The following is a 25,850-nucleotide window of genomic DNA, read 5'->3' as shown; positions in this document are numbered from 1 at the left end:
AATCAACATCATATATCACATTAAGAAAATGATGGATAAAAATCACAATCATCTCAACAGATGCAGAAAAAAGCATTTGACAAAATTCAACATCCATTTATGATAAAAACTCACAAACCAGATATACAGGGAACATACTTCAACATAATAAAGATCATATAGGACAGACCCGCAGGTAATATCATACTCATTGGTAAAAGCTAAAAGCTTTTTCTCCAAATCAGACACAAGACAAGGATGCTCACTGTCTCCACTTCTATTCAACATAATACTGGAAGTCCCAGCCATAGCATTTAGGCAAGAGAAAGAAATAAAAGTAATCCAAATTGAAAAGGAAGAAGTAAAACTGTCACACTATTTGCAGATGACATGATACTATATATAGAAAACTCTAAAGATTCTACAAAAACATTGTTAGAAATAATACATGAATTCAGTAAAGCTTCAGGATACAAAATTAATGTACAAAAAAATCTGTTGTGTTTCCCTACAATAATAACATACCATCAGAAAGCCAAATCAAGGAAACAATCCTATTTACAATCACATCAAAAAGAACAAAATACTTGTCCACTGATAAAACAAATTGAAGGAGACACAAATAAATAGAAAGATATTTGATGCCCATGAATTGGAATAATTAACGTTACTACTCAAAGCAATCTACAGATTCCATGCAATCCCTACCTAAATTCCAATGGCATTTTTCAGAGGTCTAGAACAAATAATTCTAAAATTTCTATGGGAACACTAAAGATCCCAAATAGCCATAACAATCTTAAGAAAGAGCAAAGCCAAAGGTGTCATGATCCCTACTTTCAAACTATACTACAAAGCTATAGTCATCAAAACAGTATGATATTGGACATAAAACCAGACACATAAATCATAAACCAGCAATAAGCCCATGCATATATGATCAACTAATATTACAAAAAAGATGCAAGAATATACAATGGGGAAAGGACAGCCTCTTCAATAAATGGTGCTGGGAAAACTGGACAGCTACATGTAAAAGAATGAAAGTCAACCACTATCTTGCATTATATATAAAAATGAACTCAAAATGGATGAAAGTCTTGAATATGAGATGAATATGAGACCCAAAACCATAAGGCTCCTAAAAAAAACCCATAGGCATTAAGCTCCTTAACATCAGTCTTAAAGGCGTTTCCATAGATCTGACTCTAAAAGCTAAGACAACAGAAGGAAAAATAAACAAATGGAACTATATCAACTAAAAAGCTTCTGCATAGAAAAAAAAAAAAAAAACCATCATTAAAATGAAAAAGTGGGGTGTCTGGGTGGCTCAGTCAGTTAAACATCCGACTTTGACTCAGGTCATGATCTCACGGTTCATGGGTTTGAGCCCTGCCTCGGGCTCTGTGCTGACAGCTCAGAGCCTAGAGCCTGCTTCAGCCTCTGTGTCTCCCTCTCTCTCTGCTCCTGCCCAGCTTGTACTCTGTCACTCTCTCTTTCTCTCTCTCTCAAAAATAAATAAAATATTTTTAAAAAATTTAATGAAAAAGCAAACTACTGAATGGAAAAAGATATTTGCAAATCCTATAACTGATAAGCAGTTAATATCAAAATATATACAGAACTCATAGAATCCAGTAACAAAAAAACAATCTGGTTAAAAAACAGGAAGAGGATACGAATAGACATTCTTCCAGTGAAGACACAGAAATGACCAACAAGCACATGAAAAGATGCTCAACATCACTAATCATCAGAGAAATGCAAATCAAAATCACAGTGAGGTATCACTTCACACCTCTCAGAATGGCTATTACCCAAAAGACTAGAAACAACTAATATTGGCAAGGATGTGGAGAAAAGGGAACCCTTGCGCCCTAATGGTAGGAATATAAACTAGCCACTATGGAAAATAGTATGGAGGTTCCTAAAAATATATAGAGCTAACATATGATTAGCTACTGCTTATCCCCTACTGCTTATCTATCCAAAGAAAACAAAAACACTTACGCTAAATGATATAAGTCAGAGAAAGACAAACACAGCATGATTTTACTGATATGTAGACTCTAAAAAGCCAAACAGAACAAAACTAAAAACCAGGCTCATAGAAACAGAGAGCAGATTGGTGGTTCCCAGACGGGAAGGGGGATTAGGGATGTGAAATGGGTGTAAGGGATTAATAAATTCAAACTTGTAGTTATAATATAAGTAAGTCATGGAGATACAATGTACAGTATGGAAAATACAGTCAATAATACTATATTAACTTTGTAAAGTGACAGATGAGAACTATACTTATTGTAGTGACTATTTCTGCAATGTAAATAAATGTTGAATTACTATGTTATATACCCTAAACTAATAATGTATATCATATATATATATATATACACATATATGGTGTATATATATATATGTATATATATGTATATGCATATATGTATATATGTGTGTGTGTATAAATATATATTTTTTTTGTATACACACACACACACACAATAACACTTAACTGAAGATTAAATTCTGCTAAATAATGAACATATTTTTGGACATCTCATTGAAATTGTTCTTACACCAACCACTCAAAAATTTCACGTATCTTATTGATTTATCCTAAGAAAGTCTTCAGAGTCTAAAATTTCAATAACGAGTATTTTTCACTCACACACTTACATTCATTGATTCAAGGTGTCCTTTAATTTCTACAACAGGTACTTTGTGATACCAAGATGCAGCTAGATTCCGGTTTACAAAAAATTCCAAGTTAATTGGGTGTAAGAGCTGAACATCAGGATGGGAGATGCCTGGCTGGATCACTGTCCTAATGAAAAATATAACTGATATAAATGCATAAACACAGGAGGGAAATGCAACCTATCATTAAAAAGACATTGAAATCAAAAGTCACTGCTCTCAATAGTGATTTGAACCCATGCTAGTTTTTTCTAATCTCAATCTATAATTCACTTGAGGGAAAGAGTCAAATACATGATATACAATGACCCATTAAGAAAACCTTTTTCTTCAAACATTAGGTCACACATGGATTAAATTTTAAAAAGATATTCATAATGTTGAATACATGGAGTAGTCATCAAATATAGTTGTACAAAGACTAATATATGCATTGGTACAGAGATTAAAGAAAAAAATGGCAAGATGAACAATTAGCATTTTCTGAAGAGTTTGATAAAGCTCTTCTCCAGGATTATTTTCTGGACTTGCCTTGTAATTTTCCTTTTTTATTAAGTTAATTAAATCTCCTTGGATAGGGTAGAAATTATTTTAAAATGTATTATATATAGATTTTCATGGGTCATCTGGTGGGAGCTCTACAGATACATCATTATGTATGCAGTATTCTGCCAAAAATACATAAGTTCAATTAAATCATGAAGAATCACTCAGACAAAACCAAATTAAAAGACATTCCATGAAACAACTAGATTGTACTCTTCAAAACTGTCTCATCATGAAACACTAAGAAAGACTAAAGAACTATTCCAGAGCAAGTAAGTACTAGTAATATAGAAATCCCCCTCAGTAGTACAGGATACAATTAAATGCCATCCATACGTGACCCTTGATCGAGGGGAAAAATTACTATAATGGACACTATTGGAACAACTAGTAAGATTTGAATACTGACTCCATATTAGACGTTATTGCTGTATCCGTGTTAAATTTCCAGAATTTGAAAACTGCATTATGTAAAAGGATGTGTGTCCTTGTTCTTAGGGGACACATGCTAAAGCATTTAGAGCAAGGGGTTAAGAGCAAAGTCTATACTCATGGTTCAGCAAAAAATGTTTTAACTTCCCATTATAAAGTAAGTAAGTCCTGGGAATGTAATGTATAGCAAGGTGACTAGTTAAAAATACTGTATTGTATATTTGAAAGTGGTTAAGAAAGTAGGTCTTAAAAGTTCTCATCACAAGAAAAAAAAATTGTAAGTATGTGTGGTGACAAATGTTAGACTTATTGTGATGATCATTTCACAATATACACAAATACTGAATCATGTTATATACCTGAAAGCAAGACAATATGTCAATTTTATCTCAACTTAAAAATTAAATTAAAAAGAGGTTTTAGGGGCGCCTGGGTGGCTCAGTCTGCTAAGCGGCAGACTTTGGCTCAAGTCATGATTTCATGGTTCATGGGTTCAAGTCCCGCATCAAGCTCTGTGCTAACAGCTCAGAGCTGTCAGCTTCAGATTCTGTGTCTCCCTCTCTCTCTGCCCCTCCCCCGCTTGAACTCTGTCCGTCCATCTCTCTCTCTCTCTCACTCTCTCAAAAATAAACATTAAACAAATTTTTTAAACATGTTTTAAATAATAATATGCAGACATACATAGTTAAAGCAAATGTAAACAACTGGTAAACCCAGGTAAAGGATAATATTGGTATCATCATGGTAATATTTTTGGAATTTTTCTGTAACTGTGGAATTTTTCAAAATAAAAAGTTGATTAAAAATTGAAGTATTCTGGGGGCGCCTGGGTGGCTCAGTCAACTGAGCTTCCAACTTCAGCTCAGGTCATGATCTCTCAGTTTGTGGGTTCAAGCCCCACGTCAGGCTCTTTGCTGACTCTCGGAACCTGGAGCCTGCTTCGGATTCTGTGTCTCCCCTTCTCTCTGCCCCTCACCCACTTGCACTCTGTCTCTCTCTCACTCTCTCAAAAATAAATAAATATTAAAAACCTTTTTAAAAAGTAAATAAAAGTAAAGTATTCTGTGCAACCGAAGCATGTTGGGTATGAATTTCAATGGCCACAAAATTCATGGAAAACATTAAATAACTCTTCAATCCATAATTATTCAAAGAGAATATACCTAGAAAGCTTAAGCTCTGTTAGCTGCACATCCATTCTATCAATTACTGGAGGGTTTAAATAGTCTTCCCCAGACACCAGACTAAACTGGTTTTGAACTCTGATGAGCCCAAGATCTACCACCACTGCATTAGTGGAAATAGAAGACTGTGGGATGACTATAACTGGTGCTTTCAGATCAATATTGAGAGAAACACGAAAACTCCTCTGGGCAAGATCTTTCACACTTCTGGCAGCCTTTTCTGCAGCCTGAACAGTGGCAGCACTCAGAGCCTCTTTGGCTGTCTGGAAATTGTTGAGGAAGTTCTGTGGACACCAAGTATAAAAGGAGAAAAACAGAGGACAAGCACATCATTAATAACACCATCTTCTTTATTTCTGTGCTATTTATTTCCTATACATTTTTCAATTGAGTCTCATTTATCTAGAATTAGGAAAAAAATCACTGATCATCCATCCATATTTATGAGCTACCTGATAAGGGCTAATGTTATATGGCTGAAGAACAGAGTGGGGCGGGGGCGGAGGATATTTTTAGTATTTTTTTACTTGAAAATTTGGTTTCAAGTAAAATTCATGTTCTAGCAAAAATAATTCCAGTTCTAGACAAATTAAATGACTCAGATTTCAACTATTAAAGAGAGGTTTTAACCTCTATATTAATATATAAATACCATCTATAATCAAAACAATGTACATCCTAAAATCCAAAATTTATAAGATCTGAAATCAAAACTATCAGACTTAAGTATTTCTAAGTTGAAAATCAACATATAAATAGTGACTTTTACCAGAAATGACATGAGGAATTTATGAAGATAAACAATCTGAATACAGCCAACATTCAGTGATACCACACCATCCACTTTGGACATGTCAGTATAGGAATCTCCCTCAGTGGCATCAGGATACAAATCCAAGTTAAAATGAAAAACTTCATTTCCCATTATTGACACAGCCTGAAAAGCAGAGATTAGAATGTATTCTGTTCAAGAGGGTAATGACAAAGTCTCATTTAAAAAAGGGCTTATATTTGGAGGGTATTTGTTGGGATGAGCACTGGGTATTATATGTAAGTGACAAATGACTGGATTCTACTCCTAAACCCAAGACTACACTGTATGTTAACTCGGTTGAGACTAAAAATAAATAAATAAATAAATAAACAAACAAACAAATGGGCTTATATTTATAATCATTAGAGAAACAAACATTTGTGTATCAAAATATATTTCATTAATATTTCTTAAAATATATTTAAAAATAAAATCTCATACTCAATTATCAAAACATATTAGCTATCTATTTACTACACCTACTTTTTTATGAACTGTCTTAGGATCAACATCTGTGACAATAATATTTTCCAGTCTGGCAAACAGTGACTGTTTTCTTGACTGAAGACAAAGAGAAGAATCAAGGCCTGGAAAAAAAAATTATATTATTATAATTTCTAAAGACCTACCATAAGAAGACCTCAAGATGTTTCTTTTTATTGCATAATTTCATTTTGGGGTGATTTTTAAAAACTTAACATTTATTTATTATTGAGAGACAGAGAGAGCATAAGCATGCTAGGGGCAGAGAGGTGGGGGAGACACAGAATCTGAAGCAGGCTCCAGGCTCTGAGCTGTCAGCACAGAGCCTGACGCGGGGCTCAAACTCACGAACTGTGAGATCGTGACCTGAGCCGAAGTCGGTCGCTTAACCGACTGAGACACCCAGGCGCCCCTGGGGTGATTTTTTTTTTTAATTAACTATGCTTGAACTCCCAAGTGATAAATTAGTTGGTTGCAATGTTATATATTTTCAGTGTTATAAACAATGAAACCAATACATTCATTATAAATCAATTATCTGAATTTTCAACCTTCTGAAAAAAACTACACCTAGAGCAAACAGATTATCTTGGGATTTTAGGAAATCTTTTATATCTTATATCCAGTCATTCATAGGGAAGCTATAAGTTTCATGAATCAAATGTAGACTAAAGGTAATTGTCAGCTTGGAAAGGCCAAAGAAAAAAACTAATTTTTTTCATTTTTAAGTTATTCAAGAATTTCATTAAACATTCTTTACCGTTATCAGATCATAGTGAGCTGGTAAAAACAGAGTCTTATCAGTTTCAGCAGCTTTTGCCTAAAAGAACATACTGGACTCATAGACAGGCTTTCTTTTCATCATAAGGTTCTTTTGCATTTGTACCAAGATAAAGCATATTCATAGACCTTGACCTGAAAATCGGACCCACATCCCAGCCCATTGATAGCATCTCTACATGGACATTAGGAACCCTTTTCACCTCTGAGACAACTCCGAGAGATTCAAAACACCAGTATTGTCATTCAATTTGATGGTCAGATTCTAACCAAGATCTACATCCCAAAGAGCTAAGAAAACATACAATTCAATTATGTCATAAAAAAATTATCCAGTTTTCACAGCTCAGAGCCCTCCATTTGTATACTCTTTACCATTAAAAAAAGCTTCTCTTTTAAAAAATTCTTAATAGTATGTGAACTTTTACCTTGAATCTTGATTTCAGCAATATTGTTCTTCTCATCACAAACAATGACACAGAAAGCATTCAACTTGGCAAATAGTCTGAAGTCAATAATGTCCCTGTCTTTAGAGGATACAATCACTAAAAATAAAACAAAGCATTCTATCACATGGGATTCGAGTAATTCAAACTCTATTAAGGTTTCTTGCTTGTATTAAATGAACCATATTTCTGTTTTAAAAAATTATAAAATTCTCAAGCTCTTAAAGATTTCAAATACTCTTTTTGCTTTACATCTTCTGTACAGTTTGTATTTCTCATACTGAGATGTTACTTTCATAATGTACAAGCAAAAAAAAAACCATAAAATAAATAAGGACACTGAAACTCAGAGAAATTAAATAATGTGCCTATGGTCATATAATTTAAGTAGCAGAGGCAGGATTTTGAACTGAGTTGTTTCTGATTTAAAATCTGGGCTCTTAACCAACTACATGCTATCCCTGTACTGTTATCCCCAAGTCTCTGGGTCTTACTACCTTATTTGTAAAATGGGAAGGGAAGACTAACCCTTTGTGGAGCTCATTCAGGAGCCACTGAGAAGGGAGGAAAAGTTCAGTGTAAATACAGGTCTTCTTCCCTATTATCTACCTACAGCATTCACCACTACCACCAAAATAAGAAGAAAAACAGGTATTTTTTTAAAGCATCAGTATTAGTTACATTTGCCTTACACAGCAGTTACTCACATATGATTTTGTTTGAAGAAAAGCACAGAAGTGGGGAAAATGGCATGCAAATGACCGAACTTGATGATCTCTACGATTCCCATTTACCTCTAGAATTCTAATATGCTTGTTAACAACAATAAGTGTTTTTCATACCTTTCTGCACACCTGAATTTTTTTGTTGCTTTTCAGCTGAAATTTGTACTTCTTTGGTATCACTTCTTTGGTCATCTGATGGGATAATGGTTGTCAGGTAATTAATAGAAGACAGAAGAGCTTGTGTTTGCAGCAACAGATTTAAAGATGAAAAAGCCACCTAGAAATTTTTTAAAAAGAAAGTTAGTTTTCCAGGCCAATTATAACCTTAATTTCCATGATGGAACTGAAAGGCGTCTAGCTAGATTTACATCACTGCTTCCATAGCTTAGAAGGAACAGAGAGGAGATAAAGATTCACGACTCAGACTCCTTAAAGAGGAAATATATGGACAGTAAATTATACTCACACACATTGTGAGTTCCCATGAGTAACGTAATTATTCTGTTTCCCAAATATAATTAACAAGAAACCTATAATCTGCTTGTCATGGCCATCTTGATACTCATCACGTATAGGACTTTTGGATCTTCAATGGACTTTTTATTTTGATTACATAAAACTTTAAAGTTAGATCATGAAACTCGAAAATCACCATGTGTTAATACTATGTCAAGAAATGATTTCAAATGTGAAATTCAGAGATTTAAAAGTACAATTATTAAGTAAGTTCTCAGTTACTAAATTATCTTCCAAAACCACAATAATGCCCCTATCCTTTAAATATATATATACATGAATGTGTATAAATGTGTATGTGTATATGTGTATGTGTATAAATGTGTATGTGTGTGTATATACGAATGTACATTAAACTTTTGGGAAAAAAAGGGTTACATTTTTTAAAACAATGAATCCAGAAAGCTAAGATACCAACAAAAATTGCTTCAGTAATAATGTGGTTTTCTAACAGCAAATTAAAATTCTTTAAAAATCTTTGCTTATATAAAAGAATTTCCTTTTATTGCCTCAAAGCACTAAGTGGATATAAAAATTATAAAAAGGAAAGCTCAAGAGAGTACAAAAATGCTGATTCGAAGGGGCACATGCACCCCAATGTTTACAGCAGCACTATCAACAATTGTCAAATTATGGAAAGAACCCAATGTCCATCAACTGATGAATGGATAAAGAAGATGTGGTATACATACACAATGGAATACTACTCAGTGATGAAAAAAGAATGAAATCTTGCCATGTGCAACAACATGGATATAAACAGAGGGTATTATACTAAGCAAAATAAGTCAGAGAAAGATACATGATTTTACTCATGTGGAATTTGATAAAGACAACAGATGAACATAGGGGAAGTGTAGGAAAAGTAAGATAAAAACACAGAGGGAGGTAAACCATAGAGACTCTTAAATACAGAGAATTAACTGAGGATTGTTGAGGGGAAGCAGGTAGGGGATAGGTTAAATGGGTGATGGGCATCAAGAAGGGCACTTGTTGGGATGAGGACTGGGTGTCATATCCAAGAGATGAATTACTAGGGTTCTAGTCCTAAAGCCATGACAACACTGTACGTTAACTTGAATTTAAATTAAAAATAAATAAATAAATAATTTTTAAAAAGGAAGGTTCACAATATTCCACAAATTCTCCCATCTCTCAAAAGTGTAACTTCAAACTCCTATCTCTGATTTTCTTTTTAAAATAATCCACAATTGGGGTGCCTGGGTGGCTCAGTTGGTTGAGCGTCCAACTTCGGCTCAGGTCATGATCTCACAGTTCATGAGTTCGAGCCCCGTGTCGGGCTCTGTGCTGACAGCTCAGAGCCTGGAGCCTGCTTCACATTCTGTGTCTCCCTCTCTCTCTGCCCCTTCCCTGCTCATGCTGTGTCTCTCTCTATCTCAAAAATAAATAAACATTAAAAAAAATTTTTTTTAAATAATCCACAACTACATCGTCTCCTCTTCCTCCATGTGACTACCTTAGTATGGCTTCAGATGTACTCAACACCTTCTTGTATTTCCCATACTTTCTCAGGTTTGCATTAAACAACAGTATCTAGTTTAATTTGTTGAAAACCTTGTTGGTTCTTTATAAATCAAAGTTCCACTGTCTATCGCATTCCCTGTTTTTAGAAATAATTAGGATGTGCTACAGGAAGTCAAAACACCAGCTCTATTATAATTAATGACAAACACAGAACATGGTAGGTATCTAGGAGATTTATAACTTTTACTGACTCTTGATTATTTCATCAAATTACCGACCCAGTCATTATTCCTCAAAGGATACTGAAGTCTTCCACAATAAGTTGTTTTCAAATAAGATATACCCTTTTAATAAAATTTCTTACCTTAAGTGTTTGTTCAGTTTTTTCAAACGTAGTTTGAAAACTAGGTCCATTCTTATCAGCCTAAAAAAAAGAATAGAAGTTCTGAAAAAAGATTTAAGACTAAAGTAAATAACTTATTTATGATCTCTAGTTTATTTTTTACATTTATTTAGAACTATAATTTTGTATATATTTAATTTTACTGTCATTGTTTTAAAGTGACATCCAAGTTATTTATTATAATCATGCAATTTTGTTCTCCTCTTCAAATATGAAAAACATGGCAACATGTACTTCTAGGAAACTACAACTAGAGACCAGAATTATAAACTCTGAAAGCTGTAAGGTTTAAAGGTCATCTAGGCCATCCATCACTTAATCTATCCCTTTATATCTTTGGAAGACTATTTTAGGTCATCTCCACTGAAAGAAACCTCATTTTCTTAGAAATTTAATCTTCAGAGAACTTGTGATTTAATTAGGCCTTGGTACTGAGTCAAAATTCTACCTCCCAACACAATTATCTATTGGTTCAAGTTCTGTCTCTTGGGCACATCCATAGGAAATTCAGTTTTTCATCTTGTGAGAAGACTTCTGCCTAGACTAGCTTCTCTGCCTCCCTGATGCCACAAAGTCTTATGTTCTTTATGAGAGAATCAATCACATTATATTTTAATTGTTATCTAACTTGTCTGTCTGCCTACTAGTCCATAAGTTCCTTGAAAACAGGGCATGTTTTTCATCTCTGTATCCCAAGTGCCTAACAGAACCTGACAAAGGCATTCAATAAATGCTTGTTAAATGATTAAACAAATCAACTAATCTTGAATAAAGCTAAATACTCTTTACTTCCTTCAGCATTTCTCATACGATATCTTTTTGAATCCCTTCCTAATCCTGGTAGTTTTCTTCTGAACCCAATCAAATTTGACTCTATCCCTTGTGATATAGGATACTCAGCCAAATGTCACCTACATTTACAATGAACTTAGGTAGGTAAATATGCCCCAAGAGGTACAAGTTCATGCTACTTCATCCCAAGCTTCCATCTTTGGGGATAGGGAGTTTGGTGTCTTTTTCTTTTTTAAAAAAAATTTTTTTTAAGTTTATTACTTTTTGCAGAGAGAGAGAGAGACAGAGCATGGGCAGGGGAAGGGGCAGAGAGAGAGGGAGACACAGAATCAGAAGCAGGCTCCAGGCTCTGAGCTGTCAGCACAGAGCCCAAGGCAGGGCTCAAACCCACATACTGTGAGATCATGACCTGAGCTGAAGTTGGATGCTTAACTGACTGAGCCACCCAGGCACCCCGAGTTGGGTGTCTTTTTACTGGTCCTATTCTTCTACTTAAGTAAAAGAGAAAGTGTATAAATGAAAAGAGGAAAAATGGATATTCTTATGATTAAAATCTATGACACACATCTAGAGAATTTAGTAATCTGCTGTCATCTTTTTCCTTCCAGAGGACAATTTAGAGTATACAATAAATATGTAAACATTCTATGGCCCTTACCTTAATATATTCTACTTTTAAGAGATCTAATCCAGGTTTATCAGAAGAGCTAATCAAGTGAAGGGGCTTCTTTTTGGATCCTAGATTAAAGAAAAAGAAGAAAAGTGTTTCAAATAAATTGTTCTTTTTAAGACTGGAATTTTATTTATTTATTTACTTACTTACTTACTTATTTATTCATTTATTCATTTATTTAGTGCACTCCCCCACATGAGCGCAAGTGGGGGAGGCACAGAAAGAGGGAGAGAGAGAATCCCTAATAGGTACCGTGCTGTCAGCACAGAGCCCAACTTGGAGCTCAATCTCACAAACCGTTAAATCATGACCTAAGCCCAAATCAAAAGTCAGACACTTAACCAAGTGAGCCAGCCAGGCACCCCTAAGCTTGGAATTTTCTAGATCATTTTCTTAAAAAAAATATATTACTTAAGCTTTAAAAGCCTACCTGCACATATTTTTATGATTATTTAATATTAATATCACTGGTGTATAAATAGACCAATCCAAATACTTATCTTACCTTTAGCATCCAACCTACTTAAAAACATGCATATTTATTTTTATTTGATTTTACATCTATATTCAAAAATAATAAATATTTCTCTAGATATCTTTAAGGACATATGTGCATTTGTATGGCAGTAGAATGCTTACAAATTAAGAAATGAATTCTAGTTCATCTCAACTCTTACCAAAAGCTATTTAACTTCAGCTTTCTCAACTATATTGTAAGAATAAACTATAAAAATATGTAATATCCTATTGAGCTATAAAATTCAAAGAGCAAATATTTCATTCATATTAAAGAAACAAATAATTTTTCTCTGTTTATGGTAAGAGAGAAGGCTTATTTTACACAGAAAATTAAAGTACGTTGTAAGGGAGGGGAATTGCCAAATTTCTTTTAATTAAAAAACTACAGATATACTACCAGATGTCCTTTATATCCTGAGGTAGATATACCAAGGAAGTGTGTCAAAAAGCTGTGGAAGGAGAAGTGACTTATGCACCATTTTATCCATCTTTTATTATTTTCAGTTCTATAAGTCCTGCTCCTTCTAAATAATCTTAGAATTCTCCCTTCACCTTAAAGGTCATAACCTTCCCTAGAGGAAAAAAATAGCCTAGCAAATTTTTTACATTCTCCCCCTCAAGAAAGTAAATTCCATCTTAACACCATGTTTACAGAACATTACTAACATATAAAACATTTTTCCTCTAAACCGAGGTGTGTTTTAATTTCATCTATTAAAAAATAACAAAAATAGGACTTTATATTTGGCTAAAATACTAGTCAAACATAAAATGTAGATTCACCCAATCATTCCTCAAATATTACTGAGCACATAAACTGTACACTGAAGTAAACAAACGATAAGAGCTTCTAAAAGAATGAATTTTATGCCCCATTCTAATTTTTATAACCTACTGAGCTTCTGATATGTAAACACTATTCAATACAAAGAACAAGAACTTAAAGTTATAAGATCAGAGATAAATTCTAGGTTTTGCCATTCATAAGATGCATGGTCTTGAATAAGCCACTTAATCCCTTTATTTAAACTTTCTTTGTAAAATGGGAAGAATATTCCTTATACAATGGAGATTTATATGGACTCTCTGAGGCAGTAGTAGATCACAGAAGTTAAGAATACAGACCCTAGGGCCAGACTTCCAGGGTTTAAACATGGTTCAGCGACTAACCAGCAGTGTGACCTTGGTTAAATTATATAACCGATTTACAGCTTAGTTTCCTTTTATGTAAACTGGAGATAACATTGTTATGAGAATTAAATGAGTTATTATTTGTAAAATCCTTAGAACAGTGCTAGCTATCATTTATTTAAAAATATTATTATATACACAAAAGTGTCTCAAATACTCAAAGTGAGACTATATTTACTATTAACCATTATTTCTATTTGTGTGGCTGTTACCTTGAATTTCATGGTAATCCAAGCTGATTTTCTTTAAATAAGATACCACAGTTACATCAAAAGTTCTCAATGTAGCCTCTGTTCCCAAATGAGTAACATTAAATACTAGAATTGTATCTTCTTCTTTCTGTTGTTTAGTAAATTCCAAAACAACCTAAAAGAATCAAGACACCCATTAAAAGCATGATAAATATTCTGAATCATGTTTAAAAAACAAAATTTTTCTTCATACATTTTATCATGAGAACAATAGCTCATACTTCTCTAATACCATAACATTTTTACTATGATTGGAAATTATACCTTAAATTCTATTATTCAGAATAAAACTACATCTATATAAAAATCATGATAAAATTTTACATCAATTGTTGATTTACTTTTTAAATTTCCTTTTTTTAAACAGGAATATATGCATTCTTACTTAATATGATTTTCTTAAACCTCTATCTCAAAACAAAAATCATGTTTGTTGATTTAAAAAAAAAAAGGCATTTCCATTAAAGTAAAAAGTAGGACAGTCTAGCTATTTACTACTACAGTACTGTTTAAATTTATTCTGGATATAACAGCCAGTATATTTAGCCAATCAAAACCAAAACACATATGTGACAATTTTTAAAACATAACAGTACTTTGGTACTCCATCAAGAGATGGAGAGCTTTGTCCACTATCTTTGCATTTCAATCAACAGACTACAGAAGCCACACTTTAATGACTGCCAATGATAAAAAAAAAAAAAAAAAAAAAAAATGCCCATAAATGTTTCACCTGGGAATGCACACTGAGGGGAAGCTAATTGGCATGTAAAAAGTTCAACTACCCTGAAACTGCCATGCTCAGGAGGCTATGAGTTGGTATTTCAGTCAACAGTCCCACCTGAGCTCCCAGCCACCAGCCAGTGGCAAGAGCCAGCCTCATGAGTGAGGCACTTCTGAGACCCTCTGAGACTTCAGGTCACTGTAGCTCCAAAAAATATGACTGCACCACATGAAAAACTATACACAAAAATTACCAATCTGGGCCCTTCCACAATTCCTAACCCATAATACTCTGAGCAAAATTAAACAGTTGTTTTGAACTACTATGTTTTAGGATACCCTGTTAGGCAGCAATAATAACAGAACAACATAAATGATGAATAAAAGCAAAAATTAATATTATTGGCAGTGGTATCATTACACATTTAAGAAAAAACAGGGGTGTCAACTAAAGAGTAGAAACAATAAGAGACTATAGTAAGATACTCAGTGCAGAGTTGTTACACAAAAGTAAATTTCAAATAAATAAATGATTTAAATGAAAGCAATAAAAACATAAAATAATATATTAAATTGTGGGTAAATATTTTTGTTAATAGAATTTTCTAAACACACACTAATACTAAGATATAAAGAAAAAATTTAATATATTTCAGTACAGCAACATTTAAAACTTCAGAATGACAAAAATATCAACTTGAAAAAAATATTTCTAACAGCATTATTTTTTCTTAGATGATGCTGATTGTTGATAATTTCAGTTCATTCATTCAATATTCAACAAAATACTTATTGCGCATCATCTACCATGTATGAGGCCGTCCCAGCAACTAGGGACATCGAACTGACCAGAACACACAAGGTTCTTGTCCCGATGGAGCTTATATCCTAGGAAGAGTGGGGAAAAGTCAGGGCTGCTATCTCGTAGTGGGTGATCAGACCTTCCCAATAAGATAGCACTTGAGCAAATATCTAATGGAAATAAAGAATCAAGTCATATAGAAAAACAGTGTTCCAGGAAGAAAGAAACCCCAGCAAGCACAAAGAATGTGCTCTGGTATACATAAGGAAGAACAAAAGCCAAGTGTAAGTTCCATAAGGCAAGAACTTTGCGTTCGCTGCTGTAACTGCAGTATGTTAAACAATGCACTTCATGATGGCACTTGATGAATATTTATTGAAGGGATGAATGAAATATGGCTGGAGCAGAGTAAGCAAGGCAGAAGAGAACTGAAAATGAATCTAAAGTCACATGGGGTGACCTATATGCTATATAGCAAGGTGTTGTAGGCCATGGGAATGACTTAGCCCTTTAATCAATAGAGAAGCAGGGGACAGTTGTGAGCAAAGACATGACATCATCTTTCACTTTTTTTAATGTTTATTTATTTTTGAGAAAGAGAGAATGAGCAGGGGAGGGGCAGAGAGAGAGGGAGACAGAGCCCCAAGGCGGGCTCAAACCCATGAGTCGTGAGCCAAAGTTGGTTGCTTAACTGACTGAGCCACCCAGGCATCCCTGATCTTTCACTTTAAAAAGATCACTCTGGAGGCACTCTGGGTGGCTCAGTGGGTTGAGCTTCTGACTCTTGATTTCAGCTAAGGTCATGATCTCAGGGACATGGAAACAAGCTCCGCATCTGGCTCCACACTTGGAGACTGCCTGAGATTCTCTCTCTCTCTCTCTCTCTTTCTCTCTCGCTCTCGCTCTCGCTCTCTCACTCTCTCTCCTTCTGCCCATCTTCCCTGCCTGCACTCTCTCTCTAAAATAAAAATAAATAAAAATTAAAAAATAAAAGGATCACTCTGGTTATTGTGTGGAGAACAGAGTACCTTACAGAAGCAGAGAAAGAATTATGAGGCTACTGCACTAGTCCAGGGAATATGGTGACTTGGACAGTGCAGTAGCAATAGAAGAGAAGACCAATCATTTGAATGTATTCTCAAGTTAGAGTCAAGGGATTTTTGGTATTTTAGATGGGTATATGAAAAAAAGGGAGCAAAGAAGGCTAAAGATAAATGACATATATTTCTTTTAAACAAATACCAAGCTTTGCGCAGTGGCAGTATCGTAGCCAATGAGGTTTATCCGAGGCGCGATTATTGCTAATTGAAAACTTTAACAAATACCAGTAATACTTAGAGGGATTTATATACACAATTAAAATCTGGTATTTCTGACTTTATATTTTAGGACATCACCTCACATTGGGATAAAAAGCAGTCAATAAGAAACATCTTTTTATACCTCTGTGTTTTATTATGAAAGAAATGCATATTTACTATTAAGTATATTTAGAATATAGGGAAAAGCAAACAGGCAAAAATAAGAAATTATAATTCCTCCACACAGAGATGAACACGATCAAGTATGATCAAAGAAAAAAATTACGTGTATGTACAATTTCTAAATAGAATCATAATGTCCTCAGTATTTTAATCTATTTTTGTTCCAAAATAATGATATTTTGTGAACATCTTTCCATGTCAATGTTTTATTACATGACTTTTAATGGCTGTAAAGACATGCTAAAAATCTAGGTTGTTTACACTTTTTCAAATTATAAACATCACAATGAGCAATATTATTTAGCTTAAAAGTAAAAAAAATTAATGTAAACATGTCATAGAAATTTTCTATGGAAAAGAAAATCCCACTTAGGAATCTTTGAGCTTTTCCAGAAGAGATTAAATATGGTATAGATCATTCTCATATCACTATTTACAAAATAACATTTCATTTTCCTGGAACCATGCATGTGCGTGTGTGTGTCTGTGTGTGTGTGTTGGGAAGGAGGGAAGACAGAGTACCAAAATTTTAATATATTTTATGTTCAGATCTAGCATGAAATACTTTAAGGATAGTGATAATAGCAATATATTTATTAATGGATGAAACAAATATACATACCTCTTTAATTTCAAACTTCAGTAAAAGATTAATGAGTTCCTCATTTGGGGCTTCTGCAGCTTTTTTTAGTTCTGAACCTCTCAAACTTTTACCAGTCTGTGTCTCTCCATCTTCAGCATCAAAATATTCATCATCAGACTCTAAAGAAGACATTCATTTGACTTGAGAGAATGTCCACATAAAACTGCATAAAACACTCAAACTTAAATCTCTCAAAGGTAAAACTCATTTGAGATATAATCTTCATATTCAGAATCAGAATATATGTCCAATCTTATTTCTAAGTCCCACAAAGTGACTCAACCTGATATATGATAATCATACATAAAGACCAAACCACCCTACTATGTTTTTCTTCAAAAGCTCTGTTTTTCACTTTAGTTCACTCATTCAATATTCAATAAATAATTACTGGGCATCACCCATCATATATCAGTCTGTATCAGCCACCAAGGGCACCAAGGTAAAGAGGGCAGACATGATCCTTGTCCTCATGACGCTTATACTCTACTTCAAAATTAAACAAGATCAGTTAGGCTAGAGCTAGGAAAAAAGATCAGGTAGAAATTGGGGCCAAAAAAAAAAAAAAATCTTATATAGAATCTTAAGCACTGTCTATCACAAAAATCCTATCATTCAAATGAAGAAACTTGGGCTTAAAAAAAGGTGACTCAAAATGACACTGTTGGTTAGTAGCACAGCTAGAACTAAAACCAGTGAATTGTTGTAACACTTTCTAAATTCCTTTGTTTTCTGAAAATTTTATCTCTATATACTAATGTATAGGTTTGGTTTAATAAAAAACATTTACTTTCCTTACCTGATTCTACTCCATCCAGCAACAGTGAAGTACTAAGTAGGTCTTTTGTCCTATCTGAAATAACAGGAATTGAGGATACCTGTCAAATACAAAACATTTTTTTAATTTTTTTTCAATATTTGTTTATTTTTGAGAGACAGAGAGAGAGAGCAAGCACAAGCAGAGGAGGGGCAGACAGAGAGGGGGAGAGAGAAACTGAAGCGGGCTCTGCGCTGACAGCAGTGAGTCCAACATGGGGCTCAAACTCAACAGTGAGATTATGACCTGAGCCAAAGTCAGATGCTTAACTGACTAAGTCACCCAGGTACCCCAAAAAAGTTTAACATACTGATTTAACAGGATCAAATGTACATAAATGAGAAAAATACTGAAAAATTATAGAGCAGAGAGAGAGAGATGGAAAGACACATACACACATAAGACACAAATCTTCCAACAAAGCACATTATGCAATCAACTAGCTAGTGTTTACTAATTATTAAGACTACCACCTGTATTTACAAGGGCAGACTATTTACTACTCTAGTAGATAAGTCTATCATAGTGTGTCATTTATTTGCTATGACAATATTAACCGTTCATCTATATTACAGATCCCTAGAGAATGATAACAACATTAGTTGGCTAAAATTTCATTTCAAAGTGGAAATCTAACATATATTTTATGTTGTAAATGTCAATTCCAAATAAAGTTGTCTAGAATTTTTAAGTTTAATGGGTAATAAAATTATATACAAATTCTATTTTGCAACATTTTAAAGAAGATTTATTTATCTATCGATTTATTTATTTATTTTTGAGAGAGCGTGTGTGAGCAGGGGAGGGACACAGAAAGACAATCTTAAGTAGGCTCCATGCCCAGCACAGACTTTTTATCACCACTCTAAACTGCAGTGAAAATAGGCTTCAACTTTTATCTATTCAATGCCATATGCACTCTTGAACAGAATCGACAACATTAAACTTTAAGAGTGTATCAAATAAATGAAACCGGTCCTAAAAAATATTCAAAAACAAATTAGCACAAAGAAAGATGGAAAAACTCACCATATACACAAATGTAAAGATTCACCATTTTTATTATATCCAGTTACCTGTCTCTCTGGAGACTGTTCAGAGGATTTCTGTGGCAAGGGTATACTGTCAATCAAACACAGTACATCTTTCATCTTCTGGTCAGAAATTCTCACATGCATCAAAGGAAGTCCCCCGGATACTTTCAATCTAAAAATACAATTCAACTGTAAGGTTTTAAGGTCCAGCTTCTTTCTATTATGGAGTGGAGAATGGATTGGAGAAGAGACTACACTGTGGAGTCAAAATGACTTTGCACATGTTTTAATCTAATCAATGCCTCATTTAGTCAACACTGTCAGAGAATGAGAAATTCTGTATAAACCAGGTTTTCAGATAATTTCAATATATCCGTCTTAAGCAGCCAAACATTTTCACGGTAACTAATTTTTATGAACATATTTTCAAACACAATTATCTAATTTTTAAAACCACTATACATACTCTACTTCCTGGCATCAAAGATTTTGCATTACATAAATCTAAGAGTATCTACTCCATCACTCCCTATTGCCCTGCCTTGCTTTACTTCCTTTTCTAGTACTTGTCAGCCCTGACATATCATATATATACTTGCTTATTTTATGTCTGGTTAAAATAAAAGCACCCTGAGGACATCTGTTTTACTCACTGGTGAATCACTGCTGTGCTTTCATTAGTTGCCTACTTTTCAGCACCTGCTTCTACACTGCTTCCTTACTCAGCATAAAGGCCTAGCTTTATTTGTCTAATAGCTTTGTGGCAGCTGTTTGCTGCTCAGGAAGTTCTTTTTGGTTACTGTTTATCTTTGACTTGCTAACTAAGCTGTGAACAGCTCAAGTGGACAGATGCCTAACCACTATATGAAGAATGATTTTCTATATAATGCACAAGCCACTAATGTTCAAAAGAAGCCAGTTGGCTGTTGCTATCTCAAAATACTGAACTTTCTGCAAAAGTACTCTGTAAGCTGAAAGCATCATAAATATGTAAGATGCTTCTTTATCATTTGTGAAACAGTACATAAAACTAAAAGTATCTCAAATAGAGGGACTGGATTACCTTCTCACCTAGAATAACTACAAAGTTAGACAAAGTAAATGAAGCAATGGTTTAAAAGGCACTGGAAATCAGTCAACAAAAGAAAGATGAAAGATGAAAAACAAATGAGGGAAGACCTAGGAATACTCCAGCTTAGTCACTTAAGAGTTTCAAAATGTGAAGGGTCCAGTAAAAGTGTTTCAAGAGAAATTTGTAACATTAAATGCCTATATTATAAAAGAAGAAAGGTTTTAAATCAATGTTTTCCATTTCCACCTTAAAGAATGACAGAAGTATGGGCACTTGGGTGGCTCAGTTGGTTAAGCATTGACTTCAGCTCAGGTTATGATCTCGCGGTTCATGAATTTGAGTCCCGCATCGGGCTCTGCGCTGACAGCTCAAAGGCTGGAACCTGCTTCAGATTCTGTCTCCCTCTCTCTCTGCCCCTCCCCTGCTCACATGCTGTGTCTCCCTCTCTCAAAAATAAATAAACATGAAAAAAAATTAAAAAAAAAAAAAAAAGAATGAGGAAAGTAAAGTAAATGAAACCCAAAGGAAGCAGAAGGGAAAAAAGCAATAATAAACACAAGAATGGAAATCAGTGGGAAAAAACAAACAAACAAAAACAAAAACCAGAAGGACAATAGAGAAAATAATCGATGCCAAAAGCTGATTCTTTCAGATGATCAACAAAACTTATAAACTAATCAGGAAAAAAGAGAAAAGGTACAAACCACTAACACCAGGAGGGAGAGAGATAGCATCACTACAAATTCTACATGTATTAAAAAGGCAACACAAAAATATTATGAACAATCCTGTGACAATACACTCAAAAACTAAGATGGACAAATTCCTTCCCTGAAAGATAAACTACCCAAGATCACTCCATCTATGAGATAAACTGAATTTGTAGTCAAAAACCCTCACCCCCATAAGAAAACGCAGGCCCAGATAGCTTCACTAGTGAATTCTACGAAACAAAGAAGAAATAATTCTATGCAACTTCCTCCAACAAACTCACTTCATAAGGCCAACAATACCCTGATACTTTGATTCCAAATAAAAGCACAACCATCCCTCATAAATAGAGATGTATAACTTCATAACAAAATTTTAGCAAAACACATCCAACAGTATTTTAAAAGAATAATGTATCACTACCAAATGAGGTTTATCTAGTAATGCATGGTTGGTTTAACTTCCACCTGATAAAAAGTATCAACGAACTAATGATACACACAACATGAACGAATCTCAAATTAATTATGCTGAATGAAACCAGCCACACACAAAAAAACTGAAACTGTATGACTGTATTTGTAGAAAATTCCAGAAAATTCTAACAAATCTATAGTGTTAGAAAGAAAATCAATGTTATCTGAGGATTGAAGGGAGAGGAGTTAGCAGGTAAGGATGGGAGGGAGGTAAAACAGCTGACCCTTGAACAACTTGGGTTTGAACTCTGTGGTCCACTTATATGCAGATTTTTTTTCAAAATTACAGTATATTATCGTAACTGTATTTTCTCTCCCTTATGATTTTCTTCATAACATTTTCTTTTCTCCAGCTTACTTTTTGGTAAAAACAGAGTACAGTATATAATACATACGCAAAATATGTGTTAATCAACTGTTCATATTATTGGTAAGGCTTCTGGCTAAAGGGAGGCTTTTAGTAGTTAAATTTAGCAGGAGTCAAAAGTTATACATAGATTTTCAAATGAGGGAGGGTAGGGTTGGGGTGGGGGCTGGTGCCCCTAACGCTCACATTGTTTAAAGGTCAAGAGTATAAAAGTACACAAGGACTCTGGAAGATGATGAATGTGTTCATTATCTTGACGTGATGATGGTTTCATAGATATATCTATATCTATATATCTGTATATCTATATGTCAAATTGTATACTTTAAATAGATGTAGCTTATTGAATACCAATAATATTTCCATAAGGCTGTTTTTAAGAAGGCAGCATAAATATTTCATAATTATCTACTTAAATTCAAAATTCAGTTTCTACTTTCACTCCTTTGAATTATTCTCATGATTTTACATGGTTTCATAATCATTAAGAGCCTCTAATTTTTTCTTCTACTTTCAAGTTTTTATTTAAATTCCGTTAGTTAACATACAGTGTAGTATTAGTTTCAGGAATAGAATTTAGTGATTTATCACTTACATACAACACCCAGTGTTCACCACAACAAGTGCCCTACATAATACCCATCACCAATGTAACCCATATTCCTGCCCATCTCCCTTCTGGCATCTCTCAGTTTGTTCTCTTTAGTTAAGAATCAGTTTTCTAGTTTGCCTATCTCTATGTTTATCTGTTTTGTTTCTTAAATTCCACATCTGAATGAAATCATACAGTATTTGTCTTTCTCTGACTGACTTATACTCTGCTCCATCCACGTCGCTAATTTTTGAAAACTTTATATTATTGATATTAAACCATGGGTTTGATCCACTCAACAACAGATAACCAACTTTTACACAATGTGAAGGTCCAAACACTTCTAAAATAAGAGAGGTGATATATAATTCAAACAAATATATATTTTTTTAATATTTATTTTTGAGAGAGAGAGAGAGACAGACCGTGAGTGGGAAAGGGGCAGAGAGAGAGCAAGACACAGAATCCAAAGCAGGCTCCAGGATCCGATCTGTCAGCACAGAGCCCGAATCAGGGTTCAAACCCATGAACCATGAGATAATGACCTGAGTCAAAGTCGGCCACTCAACCAACTGAGCCACCCAGGCACCCCATATAAATATTTTCTTAAAAGCATGTTTGTGCTATATGATCATCTTTTTTTCTGTCCCCCAGAAATCTAGTTTTGCTTTCCTGAAATCCAGTAACTGATACAGATATATTTCACCTTGTTAACTTTATAATATAAAGGAAACTCATACATTACCTGGCCATTCTAACGTCTTTTTCTACCATTGCCTTGGCCAACTCAACATGAATATCCATGGGTTGTAATATATGCATAGTTGATGGATGCTGAAATCGACACCTTTTCCAGTTTTCCTCTTTAAAAATTTTTTTAAATTAAACAACTGTTAATCAGATGTTCTGTAGAAAATTACTCTAACTTATTAGAAAAGTTAGCAAACATATTCAACAAATACCAATTTTTACTTCTTTCAGCATACAAGTTATGTAACCTATATGTTTAAATAAGATTGACAGCTAATAATGTGACCACTTAATTTAAAATGTTTTGTAGTTAGAAGTAACACTTCATAATAAATGGGCATCTGTATTCACTTAAATTACTAAATAATTCTCAGTGAATTACTACTGCTGTATGAATACTAAAATAATTTGCTATAATAAATGATTATACAATTAATATTAAATAAAATAATTAAAATTCACCCATGGTCTAAAAGTGAGGGTTATTAATGACATGGTATTTCAGGATTTGTTCTTTCATTTGCCTACTCTAACATCATTTGATATCCTTTACCCTCATCCTAGGTCTGTCATTTCTAGGCTATCAATCTGGCTTATCTGTTTAAAGGTTATAAAGGAACTCACAAATACTGATGAAGTACAGTCTACTGTGGGGGATAAAAACATAAAGGAAAAAATCAGTGGGAAAGAAACAGTTTTATATATAAATATGTTATTGAGCATTAGTGCATATGTGATGGGGGAACAGAGCAATCAAATGGCTGACAATTGATTAAAATAAGTAATGATACAAAAACAAAAAATAAAGATGGAAAGAAGTCAAAGACTGTGATATAAAAATAATTGTAAATATTTATTTGGAAAATGTTTATAAAACGTCTTGCATTTTAAAGCCAACAGGGAAAAAAGCTAGGAATTTTTTGCCTTGATTCCAGAATTAGTGATCAAGGTAGGTGGTTGCAGTGAAAAAGGGAAAAAAATAGAAAATAACAGAGGGAAAAAAGTTTTCTGGAATTCCTTAGAGAAATTACACTAGTTTAGCACATAATCCTGAAACAAAATTGAGTTTTATCAAGCAAGATTTTCTGATAAAAAAGTATAACTTTTCACCAAATAAAAGGTCCCAAAGACAGAATTTCCAATTATCTTAACTAAATGTATTTTATCACTTATAACTCAATTATTATTAAGTACACACAAAAGAAAAGGCCGTTTTAATGATCTCTGTAAAAGTACTTCCCTTCAAGGAATTAATAGGCTCATAATACATAAAAACTAAGTGCATTTATGTTTTAATAAATCTCTCCATTCCTGCTAGAGTATACACTCTGCACACAGAGATTATGTTCTTTCTTCCAATGACCTACCACAAAGTGCTACATTCAAGGATATTTAGCAATTATTTACTGCTTCAAGAAACTAAAGAAGTATGGAGAACCAGCGATCTTTACCTAAGCAGTAGAAAACACCACAGCTTTTGGTGTTTGTAATTAATTACCTTTAGGGTTTTAAAACTATATCCGTACTGGTCAGTAGCTACAAAAGTATAAGATGTGATACTACTAAAATAAAGACTAGGCTAATAGAGTTAAAATATTTTAAAATAAAGCACCAAAGGAATACAACATTGAGACATCCCAAAAGCACGAAGACAAGAAAACATAAGCCAATGGCAACTTTTATGCTCGTGTTCTGGGTAGTTTCAGCGTCAAATCACAAAAAAAAAAAAGGCAATGACTGGACTTAGATCCAAATGGTGCTAAGTACCTGAAAATGAATAGGCAAAAGTTTATCTCTATTTATATCTGTGGCAATGATTTGTACTGATGGGCTCCTACTTAGTTTTCTTAAGTGACCAAGAAGATATGTGTTAAAAATATTGTCAGTGTTGATATACATGCTCATATAGACATATATTTACCTAAGCTACTCAAAATAATTTTAAGATCCTTCCTAAAAATTGAGCAATAGCTTACCTGCTTTTGCAAAGAGTAACTGCACACTTTTTATTTCAACATCAAATTTGTCATATGCTTTATCCATTATTTCTTCCAGAGATGAATTACTAGTCTTCTGCAAACCTTGATCTTTACTGTTAAGCTAAAAGGGACAAAAAAACCCTCAATTTTCTTAACAGAAAAGTATATACATACTTTTGTTGTGTCTTCTTAAAACATAACTAAAATGAAAACAGTGTCTTTAAAGAATTCACATTTTGCTTAATTTTCTGACAATTATTTGCAAATATTTTATTAGGAATATAGTACTTCAGTATACAGCTTTAATATGTTTAGATAAATGGTGGTCAGCATATTTATTTATTTATTAGAAGGTCAGTTACACAGTTGTGTACCTCAAATAACCTGTCTGGACATTCAACTCTTCCTGGCTCTCAGCAGTTACTGCCTCTTACAGCTCAGTACCCCTACTACCTACCCAAACATCTTCACCAACACATCGCAG

The 25,850-nt window shown here is 33.8% G+C and overlaps 1 protein-coding gene and 1 pseudogene across 4 annotated transcripts in view; one reads left to right on the top strand and one right to left on the bottom strand.

Moving 5' to 3' along the window:
- VPS13C (vacuolar protein sorting 13 homolog C) overlaps positions 1–25,850 on the bottom strand; it is a 192,745-nt gene that overhangs the window by 98,017 nt on the left and 68,878 nt on the right. For all 4 annotated transcript variants that reach the window (XR_013556316.2, XR_013556317.2, XM_078448671.2 and 1 more), the window contains 14 exons: positions 25,364–25,487; positions 23,383–23,500; positions 19,462–19,591; positions 18,368–18,446; positions 17,548–17,687; positions 13,878–14,031; positions 11,941–12,020; positions 10,452–10,511; positions 8,204–8,363; positions 7,344–7,460; positions 6,136–6,239; positions 5,608–5,775; positions 4,818–5,122; positions 2,656–2,803 (listed from right to left, as the gene is read on the bottom strand). Coding sequence is in view for 2 of the 4 variants with exons in the window: in XM_078448671.2 (XP_078304797.2) it covers positions 2,656–2,803; positions 4,818–5,122; positions 5,608–5,775; positions 6,136–6,239; positions 7,344–7,460; positions 8,204–8,363; positions 10,452–10,511; positions 11,941–12,020; positions 13,878–14,031; positions 17,548–17,687; positions 18,368–18,446; positions 19,462–19,591; positions 23,383–23,500; positions 25,364–25,487 (1,887 nt within the window). In the remaining 2 variants the exon portion in view is untranslated. The remainder of the gene's footprint in view (positions 1–2,655; positions 2,804–4,817; positions 5,123–5,607; positions 5,776–6,135; positions 6,240–7,343; positions 7,461–8,203; positions 8,364–10,451; positions 10,512–11,940; positions 12,021–13,877; positions 14,032–17,547; positions 17,688–18,367; positions 18,447–19,461; positions 19,592–23,382; positions 23,501–25,363; positions 25,488–25,850) is intronic.
- Positions 16,686–16,816, top strand: LOC132670687 (U4 spliceosomal RNA; annotated as a pseudogene).

The sequence above is a fragment of the Panthera onca genome, chromosome B3 (assembly GCF_046562875.1).
Source record: "Panthera onca isolate mPanOnc1 chromosome B3, mPanOnc1 haplotype 2, whole genome shotgun sequence".
Taxonomy (NCBI): domain Eukaryota; kingdom Metazoa; phylum Chordata; class Mammalia; order Carnivora; family Felidae; genus Panthera; species Panthera onca.
Note: the sequence above shows the minus strand (reverse complement) of the source record. Positions and strands in the feature narration are given on the sequence as shown.